This window comes from Clinocottus analis, unplaced genomic scaffold (genome assembly GCF_023055335.1).
Source record: "Clinocottus analis isolate CAN_PGR_092001 unplaced genomic scaffold, fCliAna1.0.p SCAF_11, whole genome shotgun sequence".
Taxonomy (NCBI): Eukaryota; Metazoa; Chordata; class Actinopteri; order Perciformes; family Cottidae; genus Clinocottus; species Clinocottus analis.
The window spans coordinates 11452199-11479104 of record NW_027175832.1 but is presented as its reverse complement, the minus strand read 5'-3'; the positions used below and the strand labels follow the sequence as shown (position 1 = coordinate 11479104).

At 41.1% G+C, this 26906-nt stretch overlaps 2 protein-coding genes across 2 annotated transcripts in view; both read left to right on the top strand.

Moving 5' to 3' along the window:
* sdr16c5a (short chain dehydrogenase/reductase family 16C, member 5a) overlaps positions 1-2277 on the top strand; it is a 46572-nt gene extending 44295 nt beyond the window's left edge. The window contains exon 7 of the mRNA XM_068570932.1: positions 212-2277. Within this exon, the coding sequence (XP_068427033.1) occupies positions 212-308 (97 nt within the window). The 3' untranslated portion in view covers positions 309-2277. The remainder of the gene's footprint in view (positions 1-211) is intronic.
* A 5282-nt stretch (positions 2278-7559) lies between these two features.
* Positions 7560-26906, top strand: part of LOC137803954 (choline transporter-like protein 5-A) — a 36479-nt gene continuing 17132 nt past the window's right edge. Inside the window, exons 1-3 of the mRNA XM_068602849.1 lie at positions 7560-7772; positions 22766-22814; positions 25847-25920. Coding sequence (XP_068458950.1) covers positions 7694-7772; positions 22766-22814; positions 25847-25920 — 202 coding nt within the window. The 5' untranslated portion in view covers positions 7560-7693. The remainder of the gene's footprint in view (positions 7773-22765; positions 22815-25846; positions 25921-26906) is intronic.

The following is a 26906-nucleotide window of genomic DNA, read 5'->3' as shown; positions in this document are numbered from 1 at the left end:
AAATAATATAGGCCTTAGGAGGTCAAAATAAAGTACTTTTTTTTAGGCTGAACAAAAAAATTAGACCTCCTCAGGTGTAAGTTATGTTAAGCTCAACACTAAACCGGCCTCTGTCCCACTCATCTGAAGTTGTTTCTGGATGCAAACCCAACACCTAATCTACTGTGAGATTTTGCTCATTGTGTTTCTCCGTTGTGTTTTTTCTCTGCAGCGTCCTCCCCATGAAGCAGGGCATTCTGCTGGGCCAGTACCTGGGAGCCTTCAACCTCATGGACACATTCAAAGGACGCTCCAAAAAACAGGAGTGAGTGGAGAAGGAGCAGGATGAGGAGGAGGAGTAGGAGAAGTCAAGGGTAACTGAAATAGAAGGATTCATAATTTAATCTTAATCTACAATGGCCAAATGTTGGATTGGACTTGTGGGCTCCTATTTTATTTCAATGGTTCCCATTAGTCTCTCTATAGCTCACAATGTATAATCTATCTTGTAATATTCTTTATGTACTTGTTCTTAAAAGGCATGATCGTTCGTTGATTTAAATGTTATTTTATTACTAACAATAATTTAATAAAGAATATAATAGTATTCATTATGAAAAATGTCCTCTTAAGTTCAGCCCGCCAGCGTTCCTACAAACTACGATTTGTTGAGGACCCATCCTGATGATCCACACACATACTTACTCACTGGCATAATACGGTGGAAACATGGGTGGCGTCAAGGTGCACGTCCCTGCTGTGCATTGTAATAATGTGTCCATGCACACTTTGTGGTGTGGCCTTCCCCTACAAACAGAAAACCATAGAAACTGGAACAGGAGCCTCAAGCACAACCCCTTCAAAGCAGAGTGACATGCACACAATACAAAGTGGGCTCTAAAGGAATCTGCTGGAAGGTCCCATTGTTCTCTTCTTTTCATGACTGGTAGAATTACAGTGACAGTCTACCAATGTTGTCTAACTGGAGACAGGACTCTTTGTCTTTTAGTTATTCAAGAATACAAAGTTCCTGCATTAATCAAATGCTTTTTTTATCAGTAGAAACATCTTCTGGCCTATCAGAGCCCTGATCAGAAAGTTTTCTGTATTTTCTTTTATGTGTATTGATGTTAGGCAACCAGCAAACAAGTTTTAGCCTTAAGCTGAACACAAACCATGAAGTGTACGCTACCTCATAGTTAAAAGTAAAGTTTAAATCAAACAATTTACCCGAACAACGTGCTAAGAATAGAAAAAAGCTCTGAGGACTTTTTATGACTCAAGTCAAAAGGAATCAACTGGAGGCGTTCGGGACGCACAGTGCGGAGAGCAGAAACACTCGAGGCTCTTAGCAACATATAAACCTGCACACCAAACGTTCGGCTCTCATTGTCGACGACGCAGCTAAAACACGCTCTGTCTGATCTATTGATATACAGTTATTATAAAAAGCAAGATATTTTTTGTTGAAAAAGGTGGCAGTGCGCTGAAACTAATATTCTGTAATGTGTCAATTTTGTGAAGGAATGTAATAATCATTCATGTGAGGTTTTGCTAAGTTTTGTTTTTCTGTCCACATCCTTTGAGATAAAAACAAGCACTTATACTCAGGAACAGAGCTGAAAGGGTTCAGATATCTGATATGTAGCCTTATAAAGTTTGGACCACTTAAATGTACTCACCATTAACACATTAGCTAGTTGACTGTGGGGCAGTGCTTTACCGTTACCATACGTAGTTAGAGAACACACAGGGAGCTGCTTTATGTTCAGCATGCTGTGTGTCTGTTTCCTGTGAATGAAAAAACATTGTCAAACCCAAAGTCTGCCTTTTTTGAAGCACTATGCATGAATTTTGCACTCAAAATGTCTTAATTTCCACCTTAGTGGTCCCGTCATTTACTACTACGCACCCCTTAGTCTGTAATGGTGATATTGTAAAGGTTATAATATATATGCGTACATAAACTTTGTTTTAATTAACAATGTTCCATTATCAATATGTAACTGATTGCCATCATATGAGTATATCATTTGTAGTTGATGTTTTTATACTGAACACAACTTCTGTAAAAGTCATCTTAACTACTGATCTATTCATATGGAATGGGTTTTAATGAAGAGAAGCATCTGTTGCCTTAATCATGTCAACAGTTGGGAGAGTCATGAAGAAAGGAACACATGTATCTAAAGGTATATGTTAGTGCCTGGGATGTGCTTTTAGAGCTGTCTCACAGTTTGAGTGTAAACTACCTGAAACTGTTTAAGAATTATGATGAATAAATGTTCTATATCTGTGTTTTGAGTCTTGTTTATAATTGTGACCGAAGTGACTTACCTCGTGACTACAATGTGTCGGCTCTTTGGGGAATAGTTGAATTCTGTGATGGTAAGAATTTGCCTGGTAGCTCAACAGTCACAGCGTCCGGCCGAAAACAGAAAAACATTTATTTTTATTTTTTTTTACATTGTAAGTTCACAGGTTTTACGGTCCTAAATGATACTTGATAAATGATCGTTTCAGTTTTCAGTTTTCCTTTGATTTTTTCCTTTGATCAACTGCCTTTTTTTAAACATCCCCTTTAATCACTACATCACACTTCTTGGTAACAGCCCCAAGCACTCACCACTTGTGTTTTCTAAGAAGACCATCTGGTTTAAATCTGCTGCTCAACGTTTTAAGAGAGAAAAAAAAAATCGAAAGAGATTAGCTCTGTATGTCTGCACGGCCTCTCAAAGGGGAACGACTGCCATTGCAACTGGATATGTGTTAAACATGTGTGTAATAAAAACTGTAACCTGCCTACGTATTAGCATGTGGTGTGATGAAATGAATTGTCCAGTTCTCAGAAAGTAGTCCGGTTGTCATATCTGTGGTTACCACAGGCTGCAAAGATTTCACTTCCTGTTGGCATACCAAAATAGCAGCCTTGCATATTGTGCTATTGGCTGCCACAGATCCATGAAAAGTAATCACATGATCAGCCCAAAGCCAATGAAATGAGTGCTGATTTTGATTTCAATTCAGTTTTTGTTGCCTTTATTTGAAAATAATTTAGGTTTAATTTGTCCAAATGTGGGTGGACCTCCATAGTTCTCGGTCATCTGATTGTATCTCAGTTTCTTGATGTCTGGAGAGTCCATCACCAGGTGCTTCTTGCCGGCCTCTTTTCCTCTTCCTTTGTGAGTTCCTTGTCAAAGCTGGTCTGGTGGTGTCTGACACACTGGTTGCCGCTGTGTGTGTCCGATGCCTCTACATAGTCTTCTCCAAATTCCGTCTGCTGCTGGTAGTTGTTGCTGATCTTGTCTGTCCAGAGGATATTAAGAATTCCGCTTATGTAGTTGTTTATAAAGGTACCACTTTATTGGTTTAGTCTTAGTCACTCTCCAGGACATGAAGCAGCACAGAAGAAGAAGATTCTGAGTTGAAGACTAATGATGTATGTTGCTGTGTCCCCGTAGAGAGCCAAATGTTCTTGAGCTGTCTTTGATTCAACGCTGGTTGCATCTCATGGTGGTTTCAGGACAGTACAGCCAAGCATCTGCAAAGTCGAGATTGCAGGTTTTTAAAGTCTAAGGCTATGGGCCTCTCCTCCGACAGCTTGGGAAAAGACACCCCTTTAGCCCGTTGTGGTTTAATGGTTTGGTTTCTCTCAATTCCTGGATCATGATTGTGTTAGTTCATGGCATTGGTAGACACTGATCAATTGAGTGTCGACTGGGGTTCTGCTGTAGTCAGCAGATATCTGGGCCGAGACTTCCTTTACCGCGTGCTGCTCGTTGTTTACAGTCTTAGCATTTTGAAATGCGAGACTGGATTTTGTCACAAGTAGCCAGTTTATATGCCACTCCCACTTGGGAAACCTCTGGTCCAGATCATCCAGGTTGTGGATGTGTTCTTTATTTGTTCCATTGGCGTTTCTTTGGCTTGATCTCCAATTGGTTGGTAACTTGTCCTTCATTTTTGCTCTTCGAGTCTTTCCAATATTGACATTCTTGTTGAGGTGCAACAGCTTAGTGGGCACTCCACCATGTCTGAAAAGCGTCCAGAGGCACACTGGTGCAAGTTCGTCCCCAAGTTGGTTTAGTGTAATTAGTAGGAGATGGTCAGCTGATGAGTTTGATTTGGCCCCGTAACATCTAAACATTTGGTAAATAACGAGGATGCACAGGACAGTGTGACGGTGCATTTGGCAGTAAAAGATGCTGGAGGTCGGCTCCACTGGCCCTCTGTATGTAACCTTACACAACATCATCGTGTTGACGCGTCATGCCCGCACGCCAAAAGGAACAGTCGAGAAATACAGAGTTGTTTAAATGAAGATGAATTGACTTATTTCTATGTTCGGATGTAATGTTCTGACTGCTTCTATGTGACACCAATATCATCACAAGGTTTTTTTCTTCAGTGTGGAGGTTTGTTGCTACCAGAGAGGGAAATTACACTTCATTTTTTCTGACAGACATTACTCAGAGTGGATCAGACAATCAAAGAGTCCATATGACGGGTCTGATGTGAAGCCGTGCTGGAACTTCCACCTGGAGCCAGGGCAGAGAGTTTCATGAGGCAGATTGTGTCATGAGTGGCACCATGCGTGGATAATGGCAAGCTATTACACAGAAGACACCCACGACAGAGCCACATCACTAACAGAATTAATAAATAGCTTTATTTCAGAGCTGAGTCGATCCTCATCGGGAAGTATGTAAACCATATGCCGTCCCTGTTGAGGGTGGTGGGAGGGGGTGGGGGTCTCTCATCTGGACTGCTACTGCCATCCTGTGGATGATTCCTTCTGGAACAAACCTGGTGCTGGAACATTCCTCTTTGGTCAGACGCTGCCTGACGTTTTGGTAGCCAAGCTTGTTCAATATCAATCTCCTTAGCTCTCTCTCTGTCTCACACACACACACACCATTGACTCCTGTTTTTAAAAAAAAAATTAAATACTGTTTTGTCAGAATTTGCAAATAAAGATTAAAACAAAAAATCCTATTACTGAGGTCACTTTTTTTACTCTTCAACTGAAGCGTATTCATGTGACGTCATTATCTCAATCACGCCATCTTGGGGTCCGCCTAGTTTGCCTGCTGCAGGGCTTTCAAGTCTCACGCATTGAGCGTGACTGTCACGCATTTCGGTCTTAAATCACGGCCTCCTGCCACACATCGTATTTCTCACGCTGAAAAAAACTCCAGGCTATTTAATGTGCTGCAGCGTGCAGACATGACCTGGTCGCGCGCTGCTCTCACCACGAATGAATAATGCTGGTGTGATGCCATCACCTTGCTCCAGGAAACTCAAGTCGGGAACGGAGAAATGCTACATTGATCTTTACTGTAACTTAAATATTATAATAATTATTATAATACTCGCCGGGACAGATTAAAACGCCTAGTGTGCCCACTCCTGTTTTAGAATCAATAGAAGCATTCTTGTCTCATCATCTGTACCCTAATTGTTTCATAACATAGTAATAGAGTAGTAGAATACTGCCAAAGACCCTCACACATTTCTATCTGTTGTGAAGTGTGCAAAACATGCATGTTAACTCTTGAAGTCTCCCGACTGAACTCAAACTCAACCACCACCTCCCCGTGTATCGACAGCCCAATAGAACCATTGTAGAAAGCAAACAGAACACAGCTGTTGTAGACAATACCGACTGACTCCATCCTGCACCATCTACAAGAAATACAAAAAATAGGAATGTCTAAGCAAACTAAATGACACATTACACCCAGAGAGAATTTAATGCATCACCATTTATATAATTATCTTGAGCAACACACATGTTGAACACAAACTCAAATCACAAAGTGCTGGATGGGATAATGAATGGGTAAATATACAAATATTAAAAAATAAATAAAACCTGTTTTATTTTTTATTTATCTCTGTCTATACTGTTCTGTTCCATAAGTTATGTAAACATTGAAGCAGTTCCCTGTGTAAAACTATGTATCTGTGCAGCTCACATTCTATTTGAACTATGACTCATCATTTAACTTGTGTTAACACTAAAGCTACTACGAGAAACATGAATTTTCTGTTGATGTTGGCGGCCCCTGTGGACTATAGTGATAGTGTTTCTGAGCGCCATGGTCCCTTTAGAAAAACTCTCATTCTACTAGCGAGCAGCAGGCCTGACAGTGTTCCTCGCTGAGTCCTGGTTCTGGTTCTCCTGTGCCTCCTTTCCGTCCAGCGGACCCAGCAGTACGACCTGGGTCTCCAGCAGTGTGGTGTCATTGTGGAGCTGAAGCTTTGTTCGAGGAGGAGGAGGAGGAAACATATTGGAAATATGTGTGAAATCAAAAAGAAAAGCTCATATTAGCTGATAAAAAAAGAGATATTTGTATTGTTTTTACTGCCATTTTTTGATAGAAACCTCCTGGTCTGGAGAGCCAAACTGCTTTCCTCTTCAGTCCACACGTGAGATGTTTTTTAGAATACAATGTATGAATATTATAAAATGTCAAATATGTACACCATGTACACATATGATAGTATTTTCCAAAAAACTAGCCTCTTGACATGTTTAAAAATAATAATAAAAAGTTATCAGAATCAGAAACCATTTATTGCCATGTATGTGTTCAAGGAATTTGTCATGGCGGGCTGTGCATAACATTAAAGAATAATCCGAGTGCCATATATATTTACACACTAAACATGACTATACGTGATAAACATGGAATGGACTGATCGCGGCCTGCCCTCCTGGTCTCAGCTTTAGATACTGCAGAAGGAAGCTCGCTGCCGAGTGTGATACTAATACTCTGCCACCAGGGGGCGATGGAGTACCGTTAGTTTCACTGCAAGGTCGAGCCGGACGAGAGACGCTCGGTCCAGTGAGGGAGACCGGTCAAGCAATACTATTATCATATTTTGTGCAATACTGTTATATCTTTTATATTTTGTGCCGTTTAAAAACATTTTCTTTACCTTAGGTCTATCGTGATTCTGTGTTAGGAAGAACGAGAAAAATAAGCTTTTCATTGTAACTGTCTGTTATCTATGCATATGACAGTAAAATCATTCTGAATCTTGAATATAGTATATAATATACAGTGAGTATATAATATACAGTGAGCCATCCGTGCCTGTAGAACAGCAGGTCTATGTACTGAGCTGTTCACGAAACACACTGCTGATTAATGAATAGGCCAGTCAATTTGAAGGAGAAGTTAATATAGTTCATTTTTATTTATTTTGTTATAAATCACGAGTTTGTTTCAGTAATTAATTGAGAAATTTAGTAATGAAGAAAAACTTAAAACGTGCAAGTAAAATGTGAATTCCTCTAAGAGTGTTGGTGAGACTCAACTGAGGCGTTAAACCACGGCGGTGAAGCACACGAGATGACTGCCTCTTTTCTTTTGAGCCAGGCCTGGTCCGAAACATAAACAGCGACCAGTGTAACTCTACAGGGCGCGCAGGTGCAGCCCTGCCATGAGCACTTTGGCGTGACGTCTCTGTAAAGAACGCGAACGTAACGGAGTAGGGTCTCGCGCAGTACAGAGGAGAGGTAAGGAGGAGGGGAGGGGAGTAGAGGGAAGTAGAAGAGAGGAGAAGAGAGGAGAGGAGAGGAGAGGAGAGGAGAGGAGAGAAGAAAAGAGGAAAGGAGAGGAGCCAAGGAGCACTATAAACTACTTCCCCAGACGGCTGCTTCTTCAGTCCTCCGTCCCTTTGTCCGCCGACAGCAGCGCGCGCCATGGCGCCCCGCCGCTACGCGCCCGGCGGCTCGGCCGCCGTTCAGAGCGAGACGGCCGCTGGAGCTGCGCCCTGCTACGGTGAGTACCCGGGTTATAATTAGTAGTTTAATTAGGCTAATGGAGGGACATTGTTGTCTGCATTAGATAACGAATTAAACACAAACCACAAACCACAAACTGCTGGTAATTGAGTCTTATGGAGGCCGGCAGGGAACCTGGTTTCTACTTTTGTTGACTGATAACATTAGAAAGAGCCTCCGCCACGACATGTTATCTTTAGTGGAATCTATGCAGCCTGCTGCCACACAATGGAGTATATACTTCATATTTAAATAATCACTTTATGGTAAAGCAGCTACTGCGCGCGCGCGTGTGTGTGTGTGTGTGTGTGTGTGTGTGTTTGTGTGAGTTTGTGTGTGTGTATGTGTATGTGTGTGTTGGTGTGTGTTTGTATGTATGTGTGTGTGTGTGTGTGTGTGTGTGTGTGTGTGTGTGTGTGTGTGTGTGTGTGTGTGTGTGTTTGTGTGAGTTTGTGTGTGTGTGTGTGTATGTGTATGTGTGTGTTGGTGTGTGTTTGTATGTATGTGTGTGTGTGTGTGTGTGTGTGTGTGTGTGTGTGTGTGTGTGTGTGTGTGTGCATGCGGGGGGATCCCTCTGTCTTACTAGCAGTAACGCTACTTTCTTTTTTACTATTTTGTTGACAGTTAAATTTCTAGCTTTACCCCTCCCCCTTAAACAACAACAACAACCTGCATCTCTCAAAGACTTGAACAAAACAACTATCACATGGCAGGTCTCCCTGCTTGTGCCATCCGACCTCTGCAGGTCTTTAAATTCACCCACACTACTCCGCTTCTTCGCGCTTTTCACTGGTTACTGGTGGCCGCCCGCATCGGCTTTAAAACATTGTTACTGGCGTACCGTGCTACGAACAGATCGGGTCCGATCTACCGTAAAACTAGCCCGTTACCTCTGTTCGGCTTCTGCCAATCGGCTACTAGCTCCGTCACTGCGAGCTAAACACTCAATAAAGTCATGACTGTTTTCTGTCCTGGCTCCTCAACGGTTGGAATGAGCTCCCGATTGACATCAGGACAGCAGAAAGCGTCTCCATCTTCCGTTGCAAACTAAGAACACATCTTTTCCAACCTTGAATAAAGAAAGTAGCACCTAGTAGCACTTTAGTATCACTTGAATGGCACTTACAGATAGCACGTTGTAGTTTTGCTTCCTTGAAGAAATTGTACTTTCTTGATGTTGTTCTGAGTTTATAATTACTATTGTAAGTCGCTTTGGATAAATGTGTCAGCAAAATGAAATGTAATGTAAAATAACTAAACAAGTTGACATTGTTGTCTGTTAGCAGTTGTTTTCTTTTTCGGTGGAACATATCAACTGAGAAGTAGAGTCATTTTCCTATAGATGTCTATACAATCAGACTATTTCTTGCAACCAGAGGAGTCGCGCCCTGCTGGCCATTAGAGAGAATGCAGGTTCAGGGTCCTTGCTTGCTGCCTGGTGTGGAACATGGACGTACAAAGAGAAGTGGGTACAGCTTCGGAAACGGCGCCTTGTTCCTTTCCGATGAAAGTTGCTCAGAGGCGCATGAAGCAAAGACAGTTTGACGTCAGAGTATTATCTAGATCTCGTGGCAATCTTGTGCATCCTTTGGGCCCGAAGAGCGAAGAAAATCCCTCTGAAAATCCCTCTGGAATGGTCTGTTAGTGCGTTACATAACTGCTCGGCCCCTGAGGGTTATTCAAGTATTCGTACTGGGAAGTCAATTTACCTCAAAATAAATAATTTGCTGAGTGATAGATCTCTTTCCAAATGTAAGTCTATGGGAAACCTTTTATTTTTGCGACCAGTGGCATCACATGACGGACTTGGAAATTGTAATTCTCACTTCATTCAAACTCGGCAGGAACAAAAGAAAACGCATCATAACTGTAGCCTCGCTGCTTAAACTCAGCAGACTGAGGCTATTTTAGTCAGCAGCGAGATAAAGATTAGCTGAGAATTACTGAGCACTAATGCCATTAGCTGACCTCAGGTCTGTTCATTTCTACAATGAAGTCTCTACTCATCCTGTCTTGTTGTGCATTCATTGTCTACTGGTTCATCAAAAAGGATTTCCAAAGGATTTCAATGATGTTGAACGCTGGAATCGATTGTGTGTATGTATGTGTGTGTGTGTGTGTGTGTGTGTGTGTGTGTGTGTGTGTGTGTGTGTGGGGAGGAGAGTGTGTGTGTGTGTGTGCGCACATGAAGTTGTACTCAGATGCACTTAATGTTTGTGTACCATTCACTGGTAATATTCTTCCACAATGTAATATACAACGATAAAATAAAGCTACTCCTACACAGCTGGAAGACATTGCGCTATGGTTAATGTCGATCATATCCACCTGTCTGTGTTCATAACATATACCTCTCTGGATCGACAATCTTCCATCAGGATACAGGTCATTTTACACATCAATAAATGAAAAGACATGGTTAACGCTCCTTGATTGCACCGAGATAAGAAACAAAGACTCTGTAATAACTACATGGTTTTCTATACGCTTGTGTGAATTAAATACTCAAAGAGTGCAAAGTATTTTATCATTTTTTTTTCAACTTTAGTGAAAAGTAATTTACAGCAAACGCGTTGTAAATTGAAAAGTGAGTGAAAAGTAATCAGATTTTTTGGAAAAATTTCAGTTAGAACATAAATGTTTTCATTAAATTTGATCTATATGATTTCATCTTGATATGATTCCTTGAAAAGACAATAGATTAGGTATTTGGTTTTCAATTGTGGTATTTAACAAAATAATATTACAACCTTTAAAGTATAAATGGTAATAGACAATTAATGGATTAACGGATAGATAAATGGACAGACAGATGGACGGATGAATGAATGGACAGATGGATGGATAAATGGATGGATGATTAGAGAGATGGATGGATTGGATGAGATGATATTGTGGCCTGATGCAGCATGACGTCAGATATCTGAGTCCTTCATACACCAATTACAGGATGCCAGAGTTGCACACCGAGGCTTGTTAGAGACTTAAAGGTAAGTCGGGCCAGCCACTAACCGGACGTTAGCAGGCGTTGTCATGACGCTCTATCCCTCTCTCTTTGTCCTGTTTTCAGTCTGCTGCGTATTAAAAAAAAAAAAAAACTTTGTAAAAGTAAAGAATGTCAGTTACCCTTCAGATTTGAACAGTATTGTGGCTCTGATGGGATAATTGCAGACTTGCAGAGCAGACTGTCAGACCCTTCTGCAGTAAACTAGAGTTTTTAAAGGGATTCACGAACCAGGCCTATTTCCTCTTACGTAGTTTAACAAAGTCGATCAAATGTCCTATTATCCATCTTCAATAACTGCGATGATTGATGTCAGCCAACTCGGTTTTTCAAACATTGATCATCATTCAAACTGTCTTGTTAATTCAAACCAGATGTCAGTCATCAGGATAAATGCGCATGCCCATTCCTTTTCAGAAGGGGGAATAATCGAGCACTGACACCATAATGTTCTAACAGTACAATAGCAAATAAACTCAGAGAACACCCTCTTTTTTCTCCGCTGAGGAGCAGGAGATTATCATAAATGCATATGAAGAAGTCAAGTACATAATCATGGCAAAGTCTAATGCTGCGTTCACAGCAAATGCCTCGTGAATATTCACAACGCGTTTGCTGTAAATGCAGCATAACACCGCCCCCGCTGCAAGACATAAGCTTGCAAAATAACAGACAAGTTAAAGGCATCAGTGTTGGGAAAATGTATTGGCTAATTTTAGGTGCCTCATTACCCAAATCAATCAGATTTATATCTATTCAAATGTGCTTGCTGGCAGTAGTATACAAATTAATATATAATTATGAGCATATATGTCCTGTATGCACATATGTATTATGTACTATATATGTGTATATTCTAGGGTTGGGCAAAGTTGAACATTTTTTACTCATTAATCGCATGATTTTTCTGCGATTACAGGTATAGTGTATATTCAATTCAATGTCCAGTTCAAGCCATGGATGCTGGCTGCAGGAACATCACAGTTGATGATTGCCAAGGGTGGATCCGGCATTCCAAGCGGTTTCATCCCAGGTGCATCGCCTTGGATAATATCAGATGCGATGTTGATGAAAACATTTGGCCTAACCCTGAAAATCGCAGCAATTAGATACAGGAATTTTGTGCTTTTTTTAGTTACCCCCATTTTTATCCAGGCTTTTTCCCGTTGTTTTTTTTGTTCAGAATGCTCTTATGTGTTTCATGGATATTTTGTTAACTGTAATCAATACTGTAAAACTTCTTCTGTTCTGTAAACAGTATTTATACTGTACCTCCTGTAGTAAACTATAAAAGGGAGAAAAAACAGATTTGCTTTTTACAGGAATGCTTTTGAATGTGAACAATACATGTGGGCATACAGTTCGCGACCAAGAAATTTAGGGTGAAAACAATGGATTGTATGTTTTGTTTGCAAATACCTGTAAAACTGAAACATAAAAGTCTATGCAGTTTTTTTAATGTCAGCAATAGCCAGTATTTTAAAACCTAGTGTACTTTCATTGACTGCAAGGACATTGAGAAGTGAAAACAAGAGTTATTCTTTGACAGAATAATTTCATTTTCAGTCAGATTTTTTTTAACAAAATGTGTTTTTGAGAAGAAAATTATCCTTTTGGCCAGTTGTGGTTTGGAGGTGTGAGTCTGTGTTAAGAGTTTAGAAAAAGTATCTGAAGTATGGGTAAGCGCTTGTTAGCGTCTGAAAAAACTGCAATTGTGATTAATCGCATTATGCACCAAATTCAATAATGAAGTAAAAACTAGTGTATTGCAGGCTTTTATTTTAAAGTGATCAGAACAATATAACAGCACTCTGGAGCAACAGCAAGTTAACATACATACATACATAGTTTATAAATCAGTTTTCTTTTTTCTGAACAGGTACTGTTCAGTAGTAAGGGTCCCTGTGAGGGACAAACCACTCCTTCTTTGGTCCATGTTCAGTCTGTTGCTTACCTTTAAGATGTATGTTAAAGACCAGCAATTGATTTACTTTATACAAAAGCAATAAGTGCTTTTCATGTTTTCAGTTCAGTTTTTCTTCCTCAGTGAGAAAAGTCCAGTCTGTGTTGTCTTGAACAAGTGCACTGAACATCTTGTGATGTGAGGAAAGTTCTCCTCTTTGAGAGAAGAGTAAAGATCCAGAAGTGACGCTCTGCCATAGTGGATCAGACCGCCGGGTCAGGAGCTTTGCGCATGCGCGATTACCTTTCAATCTGGTTTCAAAGCCTGCCGGTGTGTGAGCGCTTTGTGGGGTGAAGCTTCTTGTTGCTGCTAGTCTGCTGCTTTTACTGCTGCAAAGCTGCTCTTTGCTGTCCCGCTGCTCGTTGAGAATAGAAGCTACAGAACAATACGTGCTTTCACGTCAGTCGGCGAAGCTACGGAAGCGTGCACGCGTTCAAAGTAAAAGCAGTATTGCATTCATGGCGTTTATCTTATTTACTTATCTTTATTATTTGATTGACCTCACGTGGGCCGCACTGGGAGAGCCGTAAGAAGCCCATGTCTGAACTACGCCGTCTTAAGAGATTTAAAGCGATGAGCCCCTCTCAATGCAAAAAAAATTAAAAAATGCGGAAAATAAATACAACAACATGCAGTTAACGCATGATCAAATAGTTAACGCCGTTAAAGGATTGCCAGATTAATACAAAATTAGCCCAAGCATGTATATATTATTCATAATCAGAAATTCAATCAATTGAAGCAGTGTACACTGTACAAACATGTATATATACAAAACATGTAGCTAAAATGTCTCTTAAAGAACAGGTGGAAAATGGTTTTGCCAGAACAATCTTTCTAAGTTAATTATTGTATATTATCTGGGAAAAGTGAGGGAAACAATTAGTGTTGTTGTAATTCATGCACTTTAAACACATATAGTGTGTGTTAGCATGTTAAGTGACTTATAACTCCTGGCAAAACTTTGTTCTCCACCCATTTTACAGTTAAGAAAAATTGAGGAACTTGGAAAGATTATTCCGGCAAAACTTTTTCTACCTTTCTTTAGTTATAAACACAGGAGAAAACTATTTAGATCACAATCAGAAACGGGATCACCAGAATATTTTTTTTTTACATTTGCCTCTCAGGGCTTTTGTAATGCTGTGAAGTTTGGAGTGAGTTTAGAAATTTGGGAGCGAGCTGCTCACACAGAACCATGTAAAAGCTTCCTGCCGTCAGAGACATCTATATATATTTAATATTTAAACATTTCTTCTCACACCGAGTCAGTTGGAAAACAAACAACACAGTAACTGCTATGGGACCAGCACTTAGAATATATGAACATCACAGTGTCTTTGTATTCTGGTTCCCTTGGTGTTTGAATCTATAAAAGTAGCAAATGAAATATAGAAGAGAGGAGTTGTGAAAAGTAGAGAAAGTCAATGCAGAGGTAACAGTTGAATGAGTGCTGTGGTAATGGAGGACATGAGTCAGAGAAGACAGCGGTGTTGAAACTGATTGAAAATTCAATTTCATTAAACCGATGTATATTAAGTTATTGAGAAAGAGACCAAACTATTAATGGTGAAATGGAGAATCAATTGCAAATAGTGCAATAAAGCATGGTTCAACTGAGAGACAGTAAAGGCCCGAAGCAGCAGGTAAACATCAGCTGTGACTGTAAATTCCGTTTGTAACTTGATCGGTTTGTCTGCTCTGCATGGCGCTGTCTCTACACACAAAGATTGTTAATGGGTGAAGAGAAGTTTCCCTGTTTAACACCGCTGGACAACAGAGAATGGGACGAGTGGTTTTGTCGTCCCAAGAACTCCCGACAGAGTGATACGTCCTCCACCGAGCGGCTCCCGTGACACCACTTTCACATTAACTCATTAAACTTTCATTCACATCAGAGCAATAATTTAAAAGATGTGATGTTAAAGGGTTATCTGTAATATACAAAAAGTGACCTTTTCCTAAAATACTGCTAGTGTTGGCATTTCAGATCTGACTACTGCAGTGGATCATCGCAGCATGAAATGGGGCGCGTCATTTATCGCTATCAGAGCGCTGTTGGGCATTTCAATGAGTAGAAACGGATCATTTTCAAATTTCTGGACAACTTTGAAATATGTTTTCTTTGCAAAATGTAGTGGTTCACTTTCACACTGATCTGTAGCTTCAGCTTCTATCTTTACCTTTTTAACCTGTTTTCACTGTTGAATTCTTCAGTCATCCTGGATATATCTTTCAAACACATAGTGTAGACCCATATGTCTGCTCTCTGAAATCCCTTTTTTATCATTTTCTCAAAAAATGTGAAACTATTTATATAGGGAGTGCAGTTAGTGACAGTGTTACTTTATGGCAGCAACTTATGACAGTGTTTCATTTAGTTTCTACTCTCTTACTTTATTCACTGACCTCTAGCATGAACAGATGGCTGTGTCTATGACAACAGATCTGAAGGAAGTGTGTGTGTGTGTGTGTGTGTGTGTGTGTGTGTGTGTGTGTGTGTGTGTGTGTGTGTGTGTGCGTGTGTGTGTGTGTGTGTGCGTGTGTGTGTGTGTGTGTGTATGATGAAGAAGGTGATACAAAGGGAAAGAGTAGACAGTCACACATAGTTCCACTTTCTGAAATACTGCCGATGACTCTTTGAATTGTATTAACTTGAGAGTTTTCAGTTTCATTTACTGTCTCAGAGAGCAGAAGTTACTCTACAAGGGTGAAAAACTACTTTTCAAAGATGTATATTTATTCATTGAGGTTATTTAATATTTGAATCCTACAATAAATGTAGGGAAAAATCTGAAATAATTGTTGAATGCTTACATCCACGTCTGTCCAAAATGTCATCGCTAAAATATTTCATCACATTAGACCGTGCCATAATTAGCATTGAGTTCGAGTTAAATGGATGGATGAACAGAATTTCCCTTGGACTCTGCAAAGCTACACCCGTGAACACATATTTACACACAACACAAACTAAAGACAATAAAAAGTATAGAAGAATGCATTTTTTCCTAATATTTTTAACCATGATACTTTTCTATTGATGGTATACCGTTCAACACTCAACACAGTTATGTCCTTCCACCCTTCTGTCCTGCCACTCTTCTTTCTCTCCACTTTCCTCTCATGTACTCGTCCTCATCTCACCCCAGTTACTCCATCGCTCCTTTGAATGTCTGAATGATCAGAATATATCTACATCTCATCTCTGTTCCCCACCTCTCTGTTCTTTTTGCCTTTTCATCAATTGTGTCTCTTCTTGGAAAAGTCCTCCACACACACACACACACACACACACACACACACACATGCACACACGCACACACGCACACACGCACACACGCACACACACACAAACACACACATGCACGCACGCACACACACACACACACACAAACACACACACAAACACACACACACACACATACACACACACACACACACACACTTGTAAGTCCTGCTTCTCAGAAGGACCACCTGACAGGCAGCCTCCTGGGCTCTCTACATTTCAGCTTCCGTCTCTTCTGCTTCCTTTGTAGACCAACACTCACTCTTGTGTGTGTGTGTGTGTGTGTGTGTGTGTGTGTGTGTGTGTGTGTGTGTGTGTGTGTGTGTGTGTGTGTCAAGCAGTCGTGCATGCAAACTCCCCAGATTTCCGTCTCTGTATCTATTACCAGGCATCAAACTCGAAACACAGCCTTTGTTAATGTCCCTGTGTGGTTTCAGCACCTGTAAGAGTATTAAATAGAATCCAGGAATGTCCGATTCTTCTTCTTGTTTATGTGCTCTAGTGTGGACGCATCATTAATTCTGATGTCAATGCGCTGATCAAGTGTACAGCTGGATGTCTCAAATTTCTCTTGGCTGAATAAGCACAAAACTAAAATAATTCAACCTATTTTGGCCTTGAATGCTTCCACTGGAGAAGAATAACTTGTGTCAAGTGTCAAAGCAGGATTTTGACAAACTCGGTCATGACGCTGCCTTTAAGTCACAGAATGGACCTTAAAGCATGGCTGCTGTTTCATTAATCATTCAATGGAGCGGCACCAAAATACCACTCAGATACCTGGGGGGTATTTCAGCAGTACACACCTGACCGACCCAGCGGGGAAGTAGATTGAAGTTTATGACGGCCCGGTGCTACCCGACCGGCATGCTGTTCTCAGCTGCGGCCGATGCAGTTTTAACAGATACAACATGACAGATATATGTCCTCATGGGCTCTGTTGTTTTCTTTTTACATATTATGCAAAAAAGTAACTTTCCGGGACTGATTATTTCTTCATCAGATGACATTCATTACATAATCAATAAGTTTTGAAAAGAAATATTTGTTGTTGCAATAACAAATATTTGCTAAAAAAATTTGCCAAAATTGTTGCTCTGATGGCTGTTTCTTACATTAGTTAGTTTATTCAGCAGGTATTCTTGTGAGTTACATATGTTAGTAGGATGAACGTTAAATGGACCAATAAACTTAACATAGAGACACTATATATGTCTCTGGCAGCGGTAGCTACCTGTCAATCACAGGAAGCCCACCCTAAAGCATCCCCTGTTTTATGGTTTATTTGACTCTAAATGGCCTTCAGTTACTAAGGAAACATCATGCTGTATTGAGATTGAGACATAAACTCATGTTTAAAATGTTTACTGAGGCAATAATTTAAGAGATAAGTAGAGTAATTTTCTCATAGACTTCTATACAACCAGAGGCTGAATCCCCCTGACAGACATTAGAGAGAATGCAGGTTGAAGGCACTTCATTACATTAAGCTGATGCTTTTATCCAAAGCAACTTCCATTTTTATTTACACCATAGACACAGCAACATGGAGCAATTAGGGGGTAAGTGTCTTGCTCAAGGACACTACAACGTGGACTAGTAGAGCCCGGACTCGATCCAGCGATGCTGTGACTGAAAGACGGGTATGGTAACCACTGAGCCACAGTTGCCCTTTGGCGTCGGCTTAGCTTTTCAGAAGAAGAGATTGATACAGGGCGGGCTCTGATTGGATTTGACATAACAAAACATGACTTTGATTGCTGACAGGAAGCAAGAGGATGAAATGTTTTTCTCCCTCTAAATATTTCTTGTTAGCCCTGAGATGTAAATTTGAAAGGAAGTGTGTGTGCCACTATGCGCCTGTGTTGTATGTTTGTGTGTACGTTATTAGTGTGCGGGTGTGTGTGTGTGTGTGTGTGTGTGTGTGTGTCTGTGTGATGCAGCCGATGTTTAAATCTTGACAAGCTTCGTCTCATTTCCATATCTTCATCTTGAAGAACACTCAACGTCTCTGCGAAGGAAGGAGGAAAGAGATTCTGAAAGAGAATACATTACAGTCTCATTTACATGTTCAGCTGTAAACCTTAGCTGTCCAAATGAACTGTCTCATAGCACGTCGCATTATGCAAGGTGTTTGCTCAAAAAAAGCTGATGGTGTCACCAATTATGCTGCTTTATATATACATTTATAGTTTTTTTAATCTTCATTTAACTTCTGTTTTTGACTAAGTTTTAATGTTTGATTTTGTTTAGTTGTTGATTTTGTTTATTTTCAATCCAGACAGCAGACAACAAAAGCATGCACACAAAGATACAAACCTTTCCTCGTCTGGATTGAACATTGAACTGTTAGCTGTGGGGATGCTTCAGTATTATTTGCCGAGAGAGTACACGTTCGCCATTGTGCCATCATCAGCTGACACTTCTTGTGTTATGTGTAGAACAAGTTTAGGAGACCGTTGTATTTTCAGCTAACTATATTAGCTCAACATTAGCATAACACCGAGACTGTGACTGACAGGTTCGTACAACTCCAAGTACCGACTGAACACTCGAGGAAGCAGTGGACACCATCGTCTCCACTGTGTCTGGACTGCTGAGTCAACAGGCTGGTGCTTTTCTGACTATCACTGTGACTTTAACCACACCACACTGGATAAAGCTCTCCCAACTTTTCAACAATATGTCAACTGCCCCACAAGGAACAATACAACTCTGAACCTACTGTATACAAATGCTAAGGATCATGACTTGTTACTGCTGATACCCAGGTATGTTCCTCTGGTGCAGAGGCTGCCTGTGACCACCAACACTGTTAGGAGGTGGTCTCAGGACCAAGACTGTTGGAGGTGGTCTAAAGACCAGGACTGTATGCATAATGTAAAATGTTCCTACTTTTGGACAAATGGAAAAACTTTAAAGGGATGATGAACTTACTATACTTGCATCTGAATTAATCAGTTAGTCAATTAGTAATCAATTAATCAGATAATACAACTAGATTAAATAAAAATAAAACAAAATACAAAATAAATAAAATAAACAAAACAAAAACAACAAGCAACAAGCAACAAGCAAACAACCAAACAAGTGAAAATAGGAAGAAGAGGGGAGTTAGCTGTTGGCAAAGGGCTGGCTGTTGGCATATGAAAGGAAAGTGTCCCAGGTTTTGTGAAATTTCTTCAGAGATCCTCCGACAGTGTTTTTAAAAAAAAATTTCAAGGTGTAAAAATGACATTAACTTTTCTGACCAGGAATGTGTGAGAGGCGACTTTTGGTTGTTCCAATGTAGTAGTATCATGTAGTAACATCAGCTTGACATCTAGTAAACCTTCCCACAACAGGAGACACACCAAATATAGCAATCAAAGGGCATGAAGATATATGAATATTAAAGACTGTAGAAAGGGTATCAAAAAAGGATGTCCAGAAAGAGTGTAGTTTAGGGCAGGAGAAAAAAGTGTGTGTGTGCTCTGCTGGAGATTGGGAGCACCTAATACAGAATTAATCTGTGTCAGGAAACAGCTTTTTCAATCGTATAGTGAATTCTGAAGACAACCTTGAATTGGATGAGGCGCATACGTGCACAAATACAAGTAGTATTAAATCTGAGTAATACAACACTCACCAGTATTCATCTAGTGAAAGCCCTAGTTTTTTTTCCAAATGTTCATCAGCCCTACAAGAGGAGGAATTTGAGATGAAAGAAGACCATGGATGGAAGAGATACTATTTTGTGAATCTGAGGAGGAGATGATGTCTTATAACTAAGTTTTTTTCAGGCAGAACAGGGAATGAAGTGAATTGTTATTCTTCCCGTGTGCAAAGGTTTTGTCTATGCTTGACGGTAGAAACAGGTGATTGTTGCATACAGGAGCAAGGACAGATGGGGATTTTTGTCCCGGTGGTATCTGAACTGTTTCCAATTTTTTAGTGAAGAGAGAACTAGATTATTAGTGTGATGGGAGGGCCGCAGAGGGAGGGGTGCAAAGAGTAGTGCAGGGAGTGAGGTGGAAGTGCAAGAGTGACAGAGGAGCTGCTTGACCTAAAAAGCCTTACAGCGCAAACCAGAGGAAAAGATGTATTCGTTTTTGTTTGTGAAGCTGTTGATGACATAAAACTACTGTAACGTCCGCAGTAATGACGCGCTGACGTTGGTCTCCTTAACTCGCAGGTTTATTGCAGCAATGTTCACACTAACGTAGCAGAGCTCTTTGCTAACCGTAGTTTAATTTGGAACAGCTAATAGGCTCACGTCACATCCCCACACTCACGTACAACAACAACACACGGCACTTCCTCCAAAGCCACCCGCCAACCCCCTGCTCCACCAATCACAGGCCACAACCCTACCAACAAGCACGCTGCTTCACTGTGATTGGCCAGAGAGAGTGAGAGGCCCCTGACCGACACATCCCACAAAAATGATGTTTTGAACGGTAACAGATGTCACTATTCGCAAAGAAAAACGTGCAAAATTCCCTTTAAAGTTTACTTTGAACTTGTGTTCACGAGGCAATGCGATTTAACTCATAGAAATGTAAGGTATTCTATACAGTTTGTTCATTGTTATCTAACTGAATGAAAGGCAGAATTAGTTACATTATATTAGGTTTCATAAAAATAAAGGTAATTGTGACAGTAAAATTTGTTTCATAAGTGTGTATTTTCACGTAACTTTTGTGGTTAAAAAAAATGTCAGGAGGAATTATTGGAACCTTGGCATCTTTACTTTGTCAAATTTGTCCCTCTTTGCAAAATGTTTGGACACAACTGATCTAAACGTTTTGAAAGTTCTTCACTTAAAATTTTAAAGTCTAGATTATTAAGAGATGTGTCAAGAGGGGGTTGTGATTTGTAGAGCGTAGAGTAAAAGGAAGCAAACTGAGTTTATTTTTGATGAGTCGGGAGTCAGGGTATGAGATGAATCAGAGATTTGTGATATAAAGCGGGAGGCGCATTGATGTCTAAGTTGTAAAGCTAGAAGGCGGTCGGCCTTGATTCCAAGCGAGTCTGGATTCCAAGCGAGGCGGTAGTTCTAACTAACAAGCCTATTAATAAGCTGTGCGAGTTGAAAATATTAATTAATATGGGATCCACTTTAAAACCCTCACCCTCACATACAGAGCACTACACGGTCAGACTCCATCATATGTGGCTGAACTTTTTTCAACAGCCCGCAACCTCAGGTCCAACCAGTTAAATCTTCTGTCTGTCCCACACACTCGCTTTAAGACCCGTGGGGACCGAGCTTTTGAGGCATTAGCTCCTAAGCTTAGGAACACTTTACCGGTACAAATTCGGTTTGCTAACTCGGTGATGTCTTTAAAAAACAACTAAAAACTTACCTGTTTATGCTGGCGTTTGTTGAAATACCTACGACCTGTTTTTATCTACTTTTATCCGTTTTTAGTTGTTTTTATTTGTTTTTAATGTGTTTTTTGCTGCTCCATCTTTAATGTGTTTTTTAATCTGGACAGCACTTTGTGACCTCTTTGTCTGTGAAATATATAAATAAAATTATTATTATTATTATTATTATTATTATTATTATACTCAATGGCTGAAGGAGTAGACTTGGTGGTGGATTTATTAGCAACACCTTTCTTATGGAGAACGTTTCAGGAAAGGCTAGAAACTTAAGAACCAAACCTAGAACCAAAAAACCTAAAACCAAAAAAGCTACCTTGCTGGTGGATTATGACTTGCTTCTGTAGTGATGATGCCTTTCACACAAGATATGTGGAAATGTGGTGAGTGAAATGCTGGCTATGCAACTTATTTTTGTACATGCACAGTCGTATTTAATCATACACAGCGCTGCTGTTGTTGCTGCTGGTCAGACCGGCACAGCTCTGCCCTTTAAGGTCCAGCAGCGCTGTGTGTGTGTGTGTCTCTGTGTGTGTGTGTGTGTGTTTGTGTGTGTCTGTGTGTGTGTGTGTGTGCAGGTTTTTAATTTTGTTGGACAGTTTTGTTATTACTAAGCCGACGGGTTTGGGCTGGTCAAGTCAGTCAGTCAGGATGCATAACATCGCAAGGACAGTAACGGCACATTGCTCCACAAAGTGGCCACGCCTTTTTTCTCTTGTCAAAGTATTCAAAACAGCTTTGCAGTTCGGTCCACACATCCCGTGTGACCTCCTCTGTGCCCGTAATAGTGAGATCATGCTGTGTTTGCCCTGAGGCTCCAATCTGCAGATCCCGAGAAGTCCAGACACTGATGGTGCTGGGAGGGTCGGGGGAGGAGGGGTTTGCGTGCCACGCAGCGCAGCGGCCGTCCACGCATGATAACAATATATTTAAATAAACACACAAAACATATTGACCCCAAAAGCTGCAAAGAAAATAAATTCTCAATGTCAACAGGATCATCAACCATTTTTAAAGGGTTAACTGTTTATTTACTTCCATGTATGTTTTCATTTGTACTTTTCTCTATTGAGACACAGCGTCACATATAGGTGTCGCCGTGTGTTCAACCCACAGAGCAGCAGCAACACAGATTAGGATATTTCCACCGCTCTTTTTCTACTTTGACTGTTCCTCTGATTCCTCAAAAGTCTCGTTGTCTCTTTGGCTTCCAGTGAGGCAGAAGTGAACAGGGTTCTACTGCAGGTGGTCTCTGACAAACAACATGCGGATGCTGGCTTGAGATATTTGAACAGCAGAGCTTAAAGTACTTCAACTAAAGCCTCAGCGCCTGTTCACTATGCACTTCTTCTTTTCTTATCCCAGGAGAACCACACAAGTTTGATCCTTCCTTCAGAGGTCCGGTCCGCAGAAGGTAACTCCTTACTTCCATCTTTGCATACAAAGCAGCGGAGATGCCTAAGGGGCCGATCACACCAGACGCGATTCTAAAAAAACGTGTCGGTACGCGCGCCTTTCATGCGCGCTTTTTAAACGCTTTGCGGCGCGTTTTTCTAGCTTTTTTTTAGCGCCTTTAAAAGAGTCGCGCAGCTCATCACTGTCACACTCGGCCTTTAAAAAAAAAACTCACAGCGCATTATTTTTTTTAAACGACCAGAGCGTTTTTGTCAAGGCGTTTTTGTCAAGGCGTTTTTTAAGCGGCTGCGCTTTAAAAAGTCGCGTCCTGTGTGATCGGCCCCTTATTCTGTATTTTCTGTTGTAAAGTATGGATCTATATATGCATATATGACTCCTCTGGTTGTATATAAGTATATGTTTCATGTGTTAAAGCTGCATTCTCTCCTGACCACCAGAATGAGAATCCTCTGGTTGTATAGAAGCCTATGCTTCATATGATAAAATTGCATTCTCACTCCTGACAACCAGGGGGGCGACTCCGCTGTTTGAATCGAAGTCTATGCTTCACGTGTTGAAGCTGCATTCTATCTACTGACCACCAGGGGGCAACTCCTCCGGTTGTATAGAAGTTATCTTTTCAGTGTATCATATTCACAATAACATGACTTTTAGACACACAAGCTGTCAAAAACAAGACTTGTTGATCTTCCACAGATGTCCTTGATGTTTCATGTGTCCTTTGGAAAACCATATTCAGTTCATAATCAGTTCACATGTTTGAATCTTCTTCCTACCCAAACCTGTTCTTGTTAAGACTCCAACACATCATTTATTTATCACATTTAGAGTGAGACGTCTTAGTTTGAGTAGATATTTTGTCTATTTGTGGGCATGTGTCACGACCCGGCTCACGTGCCGCGAGAAAACATAAAGGAGACGCAGCGTTTCAACCACAGGAGAGGGTTTATTAATTAACTAAGGTGGCTGGCGAAGCCCCAACACAGCCAAAAATGCAGACAACACAAATGATCGCTGTCGGCTGACAGGCCACACATCGCAACACGTACGGAGCGAGAGAGAGAGAGAGAGCGAGTGCCGTCACCGGGCGTAGCTTTATGCACGTAGGGCTCCGGGCCCAGGTGCTGCTCATCAGGGGACCCTGCAGGAGACAGAGAGAGACAGGCAAAAGACACAGACCAACAGACAGACAGGCAGATAGATTCGGGAATCGTCACAGCATGGCTAAAGCTACTGTACATTCAGTGACAAAGCCCCTCAGTTTGAACGTTTAGGGAGCAAATATTTTCCCCTCAAACCGTTGTTTACATTTTTAGGGTAGCAGGCAGACAATGTTATAGCTTTGTGAGTATATTTAGCAGCTTTAAGGACAAAAGATGAATTTAACATATAAATGTTAACGCATTTTCAGAGTCAATGAAGCAGACCGGTCGCCGCAGCGCTAAGAATGCATGTTACCAACTGGACAGTCCCAACCTTCCCTGTCCTGAAAGGTCACTGCGACCTTTTCAAATTATACAACAGATGGTGTCACAGTGGCCCTACAAGTGGCTTCTGTACATCTGTCATGTGATTCTCTCGCACCAGCTACTGATGAGGAAAGACCAGGCGTTCCTCATCCGAGTAGTATGGTTTAAGTGTTCCCATTGATGCCAATATAGGATGACATCCGTAGACCTGAAACTCTTTTTAAAATAAACATTTCGGACCTTTGTCCTAAAGACACTTTCCTCTAACACAATTCAACAACTGAGGTCACTCCTCCCATGACAGGAGAGAGACGTGACAGGACATCCACATCCAAGTTATCTGATTCCAAAGAGCGACCGGAGAGACATTGGACCGTGGGGACCAGGTCTCAGTGTGTGGCCCTCAGAAAGTTGTCTCATAGTAAGATGCTTTAATGGAGGACGTAAGGGAGTAGTTATATCTCAGACATTACAGGCGCACAGATGTTATTTATATCATTCCATCCAATTGTGTTTATATCAATATCACAATATCAATAATAAATCATATGTTTTACCCTACAGTTAATGTATTGCTTGCTATTATAGAAAACATCTTTTCCTAAATAGTTTTTTCTTCAAGCCATGTGCATGTCTAATTCCACTGCTACATTAGGGGATGTTGTTGGGATGGAGTTTAAGGACAAGGTCCCAAATTGTAGAAAGCGAGATTTCTTGGTCTTTTTGGATTATAAAGCAAGACCAGGTGCTCTATAGATACTGTGACAGTATCCACAGCCTCAGTGTGTACACAGCGCTTCAGACAGAAGTTGAGCACAAGTGCCTTCAGACAGACTGTTGAACATTAAAGCATACCAACATGTTCCAGGAGGAGTATAGTTCACCAATATGAACCTGACAATGAGCATGATGTGTGTCTGAGTGTGTTCACACGTCACAACAGGTTTGGAGGTCTCAAATGGAGCTGTAGCAGAATGAAAATAGTTTTCCCACATCAACCAGAAATCTGACTTCAGTCCTCGGCATAATTAGCTTTCACACACTCAATATGCACACATTCTCTCTCTCATACACACACACACAACACACATGTCATTTTCATCTATAATTGCATCTTTCCCAGCCGTGCGGCTGGGAGGAAATCGGCTGTTGCTCTGTGACGAGCCATCTATAATTTCTCCCTCGCTTCTTTCCTAAAGAGGAATCACCTTTTCTTCATTACACTCTAAAATCTCTTGCTTTGCTCGGAGACTTTTCCTCTCATTTCGGCTTCCCTTTGTTTCTTTATCTTGCCCTCGCCAGAGCCCAAGGCACAAACCATTACTGAATAGAGCAACACTTTCTTTACAGTAGCTGCATATGTAGCACGTGTTCCTTCACAGGAACTCAAAACACTGCAGCATTTGCCTCATGACCACTTTCAACTCCAGTCACAGTTGTATCACCATCAGTGTCAGGATAGTAGGTCATCTAAAGAATATATTTACAAAAGTTACAGTAGCATAGAGTGTTTATGAAGATTGCTGCTGGTTGACAGCTTGTTTCTTCTCTGTCGTTTCAGAAGCTGCACAGATATCTTATGTTGTTTGATCTTCATCATAGTCATCCTCTCGTATGTGGCCCTGGGGCTAGTGGGTGAGTGACACACAAACACACACACACACACACACACACACACACACACACACACACACACACACACACACACACACACACACACACACACAGTGGGTGGGGAAAAAGCCTCTTTGATCATTCTGTTCTTGCAGTGCATTCTCCGGTGAATATACACACACTCTGTTGTTTCTTGATCTCTCAAAATGTTAGCCACACACACCCCGATACTGTGTGTGTGTGTGTGTGTGTGTGTGTGTGTGTGTGTGTTTGCGCAAAAAAGCAACTCCCATAGTAGCTGCGCAGTGCTGTGCAGACCAGGTGGTAGGTCCTCACAGTTCTTACAGATTGTGTGTAAGTAACTAAGGCCCTCCTCTTTGTTGAAACTCTAAACACACACACACACACACACACACACACACACACACACTCACACACACACACACACACACGACACATTCTCGGCACCGTGTCATAAACTTAGAATACTTTTATCTCAAAAAGCTTATTCATGTAGAGCATGCCGTTGATAGACTATGAACACAAAAGCAATGTGTTCATTCTTAATAATCACTCTGTGTGCAGGTGCCTCTGGAGATATGGACCAAATGATTGTTGCTTCAGAGAGTTTTCTCTGTCCCCCGACCGATCAATTGGTTTCCAACTTTTCCCGTGATTTATTTCCTCACTTCTTTGTGCCCCGATCACATTGATTGTTTAAGTGAATCGGGGCAGGTTCGGAGCAGGAGATGAAAAGAGAGCGATTGGGACAAGAGGAGAGGAGAGGAAGAAAGATATGAAGAGAAGTGAGACAGCACTCGACCGGGAGGCTCATCTGAGAGATAGAGAGAGCTGTGAGAAGCCGAGGCAGTGGAGAAGACAATAAGCCAGCAGAAATCCCAACATAAATCTCTTTGTTGCCAAATGCTCAGCGGCCGCAGAAGTCACAGCAGGAAGTGGAGGAAGAAGCTGAATTAAACCATTTGATGTTCTGAAGCGCAGCTCCA